The following is a 10,355-nucleotide window of genomic DNA, read 5'->3' as shown; positions in this document are numbered from 1 at the left end:
AGCAGAATATACATTTTAATGCAGATAAAATTATAACAGCCAAGTGACTGCAAAAAAAGAGGAAAGAATGCGGAGGCTTTGAAAGCCCTGGAGTTTCCTTAGGCGAGGGATCCGATGCACTTAAATATCATTCAGTCTCTTTCTCTACAAGCTCTCCTGTCGTTAACCATTTCTTTCTTTCTCACAGAAAGGAACTGCAAATCAATTTCTAAATAAAGAAAGCTGGACAAATAGAGATAGAGGGGTTTGATTCATCATTATATTCTTACTTCATGTTTGATCTTTCTAATAACATACCCCTCATAACCAAACATATATATATATATAAAAAAATAATTCTTCTTGATATTAAATAATGATATTTTAATATAAAAATTAAATATTTTAAATAATACGATATAATTTATTAGAACTGAACGCAAATAAAACTAAAAATTACTTATTAGATTGTCTTATTTAAAATATGCAAAAAAATAATTTTAAAGTATATATAAAAGTATGGCTACAAGACAATCGAATACACAATTCAATTAATTTTTACTATCAACATTATACAAAAAAAGGAAAAGAAAAAACTGGAATTCCAAGTCATCCAAAAAATCACCACCGTATCTAAATAAAGAAAGCTGGAACAAATGGAAAGGAGAGATAGAGAGAGGTTGGGTTGATGATTATATTCCTGCCTCATGTTTGATCTTTTTAACTACATACCCATCTTCTCCTCTCTTTTTCTTGCTTTTATAATACTGCAGATTAATTACAATACTATTCATGTTCTCTTCTTCTGACACTTTCATCTCCTACTTAACTATGTCCCATTCTGATTTGTTTCTCGTTAAAGAGTATAACGAAGAGATGGAATTCAACTTCTCCCAAAGACCCGGATTCCAATTCCAGGATGGAATTATTTCTCATCAGTGCCACCACCAAGATCAAGATAAAGAACAAGAACAAGAACGAGAACAAGAAGCAGCCAAGGTTGAAATTACAGAAAAAGTGAAAGAAGAATGCAAGCGTACAGCTTCTTCTGCAGAATCTACAAGCCCTGTAACTTTAGGAGAGCTGAAGGCAACAAATGATGATGATGATGATGAAGAAGATAATGATGGATTCAAGACTCCGACATCTTTGGATCACAAAATCCCAGTAACCAAACAATGCCCGCCTGCACCAGGAAAACCCAAGATTCCGCCGTCGGCAAAAAGAAAAGCACGGCACACAAATGTACGAAGAAGAAATCTACAGCTTGATCTATGTCAAGAACTTGAATCGCTATTTCCTAGGACGATTCTTGATGATTTCTATAACAAGATGAAGAAAGCTCGAAGAGATGATCGATGATACTCCAGCAAGTTAACGTGACAATGATTTGGTAAGGCATACTTATATATCAATGTTTTGTAGAAAATGATATTAATTCTACTCATAATAATGCAGCAACTGAGAATAGTATTTGGTTTTAGTTTTTGTTTTGCTTAATTAATTTTTCTTCTTCTTGTTTCTCTCTCAAATCATATTGGCTGGTGGTGTAAAGTAAAAGTTGCAGAAAGATCAAAGATTTAGCCCATAAAGAAAGATGTGGATGTGGAATTTTCCTACTTTATTCATTCTTTATGCTCAAGGTGTTATGCTGTTCTAAAGAAGAGAATTTATTCTTAGAAGCTTGAATATAAAACAAACTTCTAAATACATAAAGAAGAATTAAGTCATTATAAATTATCCCACTGAAAAATTCTCCAATTAATTAATATCCAATTTCTCAGCATTAATTTCTTTTTAAAACAAAAGAATGGGTTAGAAAGCCTTCTAATCACTATCGTCATGAAAAATATTATCACAAGAAGCTGAGATATTACAGTAAAACAATAGATCTAATTTGCAAATTTTGGTGATGAAGCTTGAAACTTAAAGAAGAAAAAAAAAAGATCTAATTGATATCAGAATTATAACCACTTAATTCTGTATTCATCCTTTTCTGGTATCTTTCAGGTTAACAAAAAAAAAAAAAAAAACTTAAAAACAAAGCAGATTTAAGATCTCATGATGATAAACTGAATCCAATAGTACAGCTTCAGTCATCATAAGGACTGAACACTCAATATGTGTGAAAACATAAAAGAAAGAAAAACTTGATTTCCATGCATAACAGAGAAAGCATATATAAAAATCATTCTGAAATAATAGGACATCAACTGATCAATCAGATTGCCAGTTACATGATCCCATCATCAACCTATAGTGTTGCATCATTTTAAACATACCATAATTAGTTACTGAAGTAGAGGTTTTCACAGGCAAATATTTATTGTTTTCTAATCATGAGTTTAATCTGACGATTGGTGTACATTTCAATTTATTTTAAGTTTATAATCTCTTTGTTGTGAGTGCCAAAGCTCAAGGCATAGGCTACTAAGAGCTATGCCTAGACCCCAGAGAATTGGAGGCCTAAAAGATTAGGGGTCTCGAATATTTTTCTGATGTATATTATATAATTATTAAATTTATAGAATTATAATTTTATCAAAATTTTTTAAATAATTTTAATTTATAGAATAATAATTAGTATAAATAATCTACTTGCTAATTTGTTAAAGTACCTTAAGTTGAAAAAGAAATAAAATATTAGCTATATTATATATTTAAGTTAAAATTGTTTAATAATGATAATATGAAAAAGTTGTTTAACTTTAAAAGAATTTCTAAAACATGATATGCTTTATGCTTTATAATATTGATGGTGTAGCTAAACATTGTAGAAGAAATTGTAAATGGGAAACAGAAGCACTAATTAAGATATTAAATTTTATATAAAAAGATATTCTTTTCATATAACTTACTAAATACTGTTAACCATTTCTCTCGTGGTAATTTCAGTAGAAAGAAATTTTTTAAAATTAAACTTAATAAAATTTTATTTGCATTCAACTATCTCGTAAAAAGAATTAACTAATTTAGTTATATAATAATTTCTTACATCTCAAAAGACAAGAAAAATAAATTTTAGATAATTTATATAATATATTTATGTTATAGATGGCCGCAAAAATAAATTTTTATCTATGATCACAGACCTGTTTGTCAGTTGTAATAAGAAAAGGAACATTTTCTTTTATATAAATTTTTAATTGCTTAGATTTTGTGGGTGTGATTTATTCAATGAAAGGGTTTCTCCTAATGGAACCCCCGAGGAACAAAAAGAATTAAGTAGCGAAAAACATTATAGGAAAAGTTAAAAAAGAAAAGGAAAGAAAGGGCAACCACTCATCCCAAAGCCAGCTTATGAGCTTCCTATTTACAGAATTTATTCTAGAAAAATGAAATAGCCTTCCAAGGCAAGCAAACATCCCCGATGATGAATGCCCTCAAATTGGGGAAAAAAGGGTCGTTGAAAACTCATACAACAGTTATCCTCATTGTTTCTTCCAATTTGCTTGGATATATCCCATATTCTTTATATTTCTTAAAATATATATATGAATTTTAATATTTTTTTTTTCAATTTTATCATATATCTTTTAAATTGCAACAATATCATATACTGTTTTTTTTTTTTACAAGTTGATACACCATAAGCTTGATTCTGGCGAAATCATTTCCACGTGGTAACCGGAATTCAGATGAATTAAATATAGCTAGAACTCACATGAAATTCACGTTGGAAATGTCACGTTTTACGAGTAATCTCTAAAGAGTGTTTAACGAGACAAGCAAATTGGAGCTTCAACATCGTTAACAAAACATAAGAAAAATATTTAGAAATCTTTATAAATCAAATAATCTAACCCAATTAATAGAAATCTTTAGAATCCAATTCAAAAATTATTAAGAAGAAATATCATCATATCTCATTTAGACATCACATCAAACACTTTGTAAACATGTAACACTGGAAGATGCACAACAAAATGAATCACGTAAACATGTTAAATTGACATGATATTTGTTAGGATAGAAGTGATTGTATAATTAAGGAAACTAACTTCTTAGTTTATATAATTATTTATAAAATAAACATAAAAAATTTACATCAAAATATTTAAGGGCAAAAATAAATACACATATTAAAAAAATTAAATATTAAAAAAAATTTTAAGTATTAGAAAAATATACATTTCAATTCCAAACTGTATTCATTGACTATGATCTTTAAGGTTATATTGATGGATCTAAACCTTGTCGAGAAGCCACTATCACAACAAATGATAGAGCATCCCCTAATCCCCCACTCACTTTGGGTATGCTAAGATTTACTAATCGTTAATGTTATCATTGGTTCTATAACCCCTACCATCATGTATTATTTGTGGCCAAATCAAAAACCTCAAGAGAAGCCTGGGTAACCCTTTCAAATACCTACGACAAACCTTCAAGAGAACGCATCAAGCAAGTCAAGAATCAAATCAAACAATTGAAAAAAGGGGTTGATTCAATAACAAAGTTCTTGCAGAAAATGAAATTCAAGACTAATGTGTTAGCTATTCTTGATTCACCAATGGATGACGGCGATCTCATAGAAAAGATCCTTGAAGCTTTAGGCAATGACTACAAGGAGCTAGCTCATGTTGTTCAAGCAAGGGACAATCCAATAATTTTTTGGGAGTTATATGAAAAACTTTTAAACTTTGAAGCTTCCTTTACAAACACCAAATAGGTAATATTATTTCCAAATACTACCAACATGTCCACATAGACCAATTCTAATTGAAAATAAAACAACAATTATTCAAGCGGCAATTCCTCATTCTCAAATCGCAATTCAGGTGCATCACAAGCAGGAAATTCAAATTCAAGGCAACAACATCCATATCTTGGATTTTGCCAAATTTGTAGGATTTAAGATCATACAACAAGGAAATTTCCTTCATGCATGTTGCCGCCTATTCAAACAAACATCTCCAATACTCCATGGTAGCCAAAGACGAATTATGCTTCCACTTTCTCTCACAATCTTTCTTGGCTTCTTAATAGTGGTTTTTTCCACTATGTTATTGTTGATCTTGAAAATCTAACCATCCATGCTTCATATGGTGGCCATGACGATATGATGATCGGAGATGGAAGTGAAATACCAATCGCAAACATTGGTTCAACCATACTCAACACTCCTCACAAAAATCTTTAGTTACATTATGTTCTTTGTGTTCCTAACATGAAAAGAAATTTGATTTCAATTTCTTAATTTCGCAAATTTAATAATTCAACTATTAAATTCTCACATTATTCTTTTCTTGTGAAAGAACTCAAAACAAGGGCACTTCTGTTGAAGGGACAAACTAGAGATGGTGTTTTTTAATGGCCAAAAGCCAGTCCAATCCTCTCCAGTATCAAAGCAACCACTTCTAAATGGCACTTGGCCACCCATCACTTTCTATTTTAAAACACACATCATTTCAAAGAATAACTTGTGCTTATCTTCGTCATTTTTGTAATAATTTTTCATATAATGCATGTTTATACAATAAAAGATACAAGCCTTCTTTCTCACAATCTAGTCTTACTTCAACTCATCCATTAGAAATTATATATTCAGATGTATGGATTTCACCAATTTTTTCATTTGATAGTTTTGAATATTATGTACTATTTGTGGATCATTACACCAAGTATATATAGTTTTATCCCCTAAAAAATAAATTTGATATGAAAAAAGTTTTCATGAGGTTCCAAACTTTAGTTGAAAAACACTTTGAAAACAAGATAAAAACATTATATTCAGACAATGGAAGAGAGTATGTATCCTTGACCAGGTTTTTATCTACTCATGGTACCATCCCATACACCAGAACATAACAGTTTAACTGAGTGTCAACGCCTTCATATAGTAGAGACGGGTCTAGCATTATTATCCCATACATATTTATCTGCAAAATTCTGGTCTTATGCATTTCCCACAATTGTGTATTTAATAAATAGTCTTACCTTATGAAATTCTTTTCAATAAATCTTCAAGCTTTTCAAAACTCAAAAATTTTTAGTGTCTTTACCACCTTTGGCTCAGACCGTATAAATCTCACAAGATGAAGTCAAATTTGAAACCATGTATTTTATTGGATACTCTTTATCTCAAAGTGGTTAGTACTATTTTGAACCTCATATATTAAAATTTTTTTATATCTAGGCATGTAAATTTTGTTGAGTCAATCTTTTCACTTAAAAGCTTATCTACACAAGAATCATTGTCCATCCCAAATTCTAGTTCCACATGGATTCCTAAACCACTACAAATAAATCTCATTTCTCTACTGCCATCTACAACACCATCTATAGAAAAAGTCCCTCATCAATCCCAACTGGCATTACCGACCCTTCCAAACACTAAAAATCAAAACACCTCTCAAACTTGTCAGATGCCAACCAATACATCTTCACATACCAAGGGCACCAGAGCTCGAAACAATATCCATAAACACATTTGCAAGATGAATGTTGTCACGACCCCACCCGTGAGCCCGTGACCGGCACTAGAGAATGGGTAGGCGTAAGGCCACCGAAACCCGTAGTAAGCCTGACACTCACTAACTTAAACAAATCTCATCTCAAATTAATATTATTAAAGCCACAATTTATCTTAATAGTTACACTTTACAAAATTACTTCGGTCTACCAGAAAAACTAGGCGAGACCCGAAGCTCATAAAATTTACAACTGATACATCTACTATTACTACTGCGGAGAATCTAAGATTTACCAATTTACATACCAAATCAAATACATCACCCGATGATGAAGGAGTTCTTGAATAAGAGTCATGGAGAACTAATACAAATCAAAAACAGTAAAAATGAGACTGTCAGTCTCGAGAGTGAGTTAAAATCAAATAATCTGGGGACTATTGCATTCTTCACATGATATATTAATTATTCAAAACAATATACCAATTTCTGAATATAATTGCAATCATAATATATAATCATACACCGTAATAATAAAATGATAAAAGGATAGAGAGTAAATAAATAAAGACATTTTTACTTTCACGGGACGTGTGGCTAAGTAGAACCCTAACCCCAAATTCTAACAGCCATTTTGGCTCTCTTAATCCAATAAGACTGGCGCCCCGAGAGCAATGCTCGACCAGGGACCTTACCTCCAGTCTGGTCACTTAAGTATCCAAATAAGAAATCTAGTAGCCATTCGGCTCTCTTAATCCAATAAGACTGGCGCCCCGAGAGCAATGCTCGACCAGGGACCTTACCTCCAGTCTGGTCACTTAAGTATCCAAATAAGCTGGCACCCAGAGAGCAATGCTCGACCAGGGACCTTACCTCCGGCAATTTATTCAAATCAGCCCAGAGAGCCATGCTCGACCAGGGCAAACCCATAAATATCTTATTACATGTCTATGATTATTACCGGTGCGCACGCGGTCCTGATGTAACCCATCAGACGGCATGTTCTACAAGCCACATTTTTCAAATCGCAATCACCACATTTAATAAATATTATTGTCTAAAGAAGTCATTCAACTATATCAAAATAACGATTAACAATTTTAAAGTAAGACATCATGCAACTCATGTGGAAAAATGATAATATTTGATATTATTATAACATTAGTAATAATAATATTTATATTATCTTCAATAATCCAGTGAAATTATTTATGTTGCGATACTAATAACCATATTATGCATAAACCTTCAAAATAACATATTAAATTCAGACTTAGCAATAGTGCAACGATTAAGTGACTTTAACTCACAGAATTGGGCGACCTCCTAGCTCTGCTCCGGTGCCTCGGTTGGAGCGAGCCGAACAAACGAACAATCTAGTCACGGAAAACAATTAATCAAAACGCTGAGACAATCGATCATTAATCCTAGGTCTAGACTCCTAGGACTGACTGTCTAAGAATCTCGACTCGGGAGAATTCTACCGAAAATCCGGTAGAACCTCCCCTACAATACGAACATTACCCCCCGTAAAAACGGGTCCAGGACCTGCCAGAAAAACACTCCAAATATCCAACAATTAAAACAACGGGAGTCGGGTCCCCAAACTTCACTATTTCCGACCTCGCCACACAAAGACAAAATACGACTATGGCAGCCAATCGACAGACAAATATTTTTGACTCACAAAAATCATCAAATACTCAATATAATCCAATAGACACAATTAAACCAAGAATTTCTAAAATTAACGGGCCAAAGAAAATTACCGAGACGCTCGATCGCTCGGTCGACTCGCCTCCGGCCGCCGGAGTCCGATCGACGATCCGAACACACCATTGGACTCACAACGACGCGCTGATGACGATCCCCGCTTTCGATTTTCCGATCTGACACCCGATCATCCGGAGAGATTTGCGGACGATCTCGACCGTCGATTCGCAAACGAAGCCCGATCGCCACAAAACCGGTGCCATTTCGAAGCTTGAGCTGAGAAGAGTCGGGATACGTCCTCCGATCGTCCATCCTCCGCCGGAGCTCGCCGAAAAAACCAGAAAACACGGCCGCCACCACTTCGCCCGAACTCTCCTCCCGGCCACCAAAACCGAAGCCGGCCGCTAAAAGGAAGCTCTCCAAGGGGAGGCCGATTGCCACCGAGATCGGCCGGAAGGCCGGAACGGCCAAGCCGCCGCCACACGCCGCGTGATTCCGCCTCCTCACGCCTGCCAGAGCTGCCGCCGCTGGCCGCCCGCACCCCGAGCTCGCCATCGACACTGCAGCTGCCGACGCCCACTCTCTCTCTCTCTCTCTCCCGATCTACTTTCTCTCTCCCCGATTCCATTTCTTTCAATATCGACATTAGGCCCCCGAGCTTTTCCTTATTACAATTTGGTCCCTCAACTTTCTTAATTAATTACAATTTCATCCCGTAGAATTCCAATTTGACCCCCAAACTTCTTTTAGCCTTTCAATTAAGCCCCTAACTAATTAATTTGGGCCAAAACCGAATTATTGAAAATATACAATTACACAAATACCCCTGACCGACATATTTATTTACAAAAATACCAAGCTCATAAATTTCCATTAAAACCCCATAAAAATAACATTATACTTTCAATCCTTATACCAAAATAAATTTCCAATTTAGTCCTAACACACAATTAAATTAAATAATCAATTTCCAACTTAAAATTTAATACTACTAATCAATTATAATACCAATTTTTCCAAAATTCTTTTATAAAAACATCCTTTATAATTTCTTCCTAAATTTTTCAATATATAATTTTACTTATATAAATATGCATTTGGGAAAATTTTGAATAACCAAAATATAATCATTTCTCAAATAATTTACTTGAATAATTTCTTAAAATTTCAAACTAATTGGGTATAGAAAATAACTCATTTATTTATCTAACATGAACATTCAAAATTTGTATTTAAATCATTCTAATTAAACCGAATAAAAATAAAGCTAAAATTAACTTAAATAAAAACTCATTATTAAATATATAAAAAAATTTCGGGTGTTACAAATTTGCTCACCCAAAAATCCAACTAAATGATCTTGAACCACTCACAGCAAACCAAGCTTTCAAAGATCTAAGATGGCGTCAGGCCTTATTTGATGAGTTTAATGCATTGATTAAAAAATGGGACTTAGGAATTAGTTTCTCCAGAAAATAGCTATAATTTGGTTGAGTGTAAATGGATCTTTCGTGTTAAATAAAATTCTGATGAAAAATCTGTTGACAGGTATAAAGCCCGATTAGTAGTAAAAGGATTCCATCAAAGACCGGGAGTGGATTACCATGATACGTTCAGTCCCGTAGTCTAGCCTACAATAGTGACACTTATTCTTAGGATTGTTGTGATCAATGGTTGGTAATTAAGGCAGTTGGATGTTAATAATACCTTTCTACAAGGCAATCTATTTAAAGATGTATATATATAGCCCAACCTTCTGGCTTTATTGATCATGACAGACCCAATCATATTTGCAAGCTAAGGAAATCCATATACAACCTTAACCAAGCATCATGTGTGTAGTATCAAGAGCTTCGTAATTTTCTGGTTCAAGTTGGGTTCACAAATTCTTATGTTGACTCCTTTTTGTTTGTTTATAACAATGGTATACATATTCTCTATAGTATTATGTATGTTGATGATCTCATTATTACCAGTAGTAATAATGTAATACAGATGATTTCGTCAAAAATCTTACTAAGAAGTTCTCACTGGAGGATCTTAGCTTACTCTCTTATTTTCTAGGCACTAAAGTTATGTCTACTGCTGATGGGATCATTCTATCTCAAACAAGATATATTCTTGGACTCCTTGCCAAAACCAAAATGCTTGATGCAAAGATAGTTCAGACACAATTGGCCACCAATATAATGCTCACTTTGCACTCAGGTACAAATCTCAGTGATGCAACTGAGTATCGGGCTATTGTAA

General features: G+C 33.5%; 1 protein-coding gene across 1 annotated transcript; it reads left to right on the top strand.

The window, feature by feature from the left end:
- Window positions 1-456: 456 nt before the first annotated feature.
- Window positions 457-1,603, top strand: LOC8279595 (cyclin-dependent protein kinase inhibitor SMR14). The gene has a single exon (XM_002527674.4). The coding sequence runs from the start codon at window positions 772-774 to the stop codon at window positions 1,339-1,341; it is 570 nt and encodes a 189-aa protein (XP_002527720.3). The 5' UTR covers window positions 457-771; the 3' UTR covers window positions 1,342-1,603.
- The last annotated feature ends 8,752 nt before the right edge of the window (window positions 1,604-10,355 follow it).

The sequence above is a fragment of the Ricinus communis genome, chromosome 10 (assembly GCF_019578655.1).
Source record: "Ricinus communis isolate WT05 ecotype wild-type chromosome 10, ASM1957865v1, whole genome shotgun sequence".
Taxonomy (NCBI): domain Eukaryota; kingdom Viridiplantae; phylum Streptophyta; class Magnoliopsida; order Malpighiales; family Euphorbiaceae; genus Ricinus; species Ricinus communis.
The sequence above is the reverse complement of the archived record's forward strand: the minus strand, read 5'-3'. Positions and strand labels throughout refer to the sequence as shown.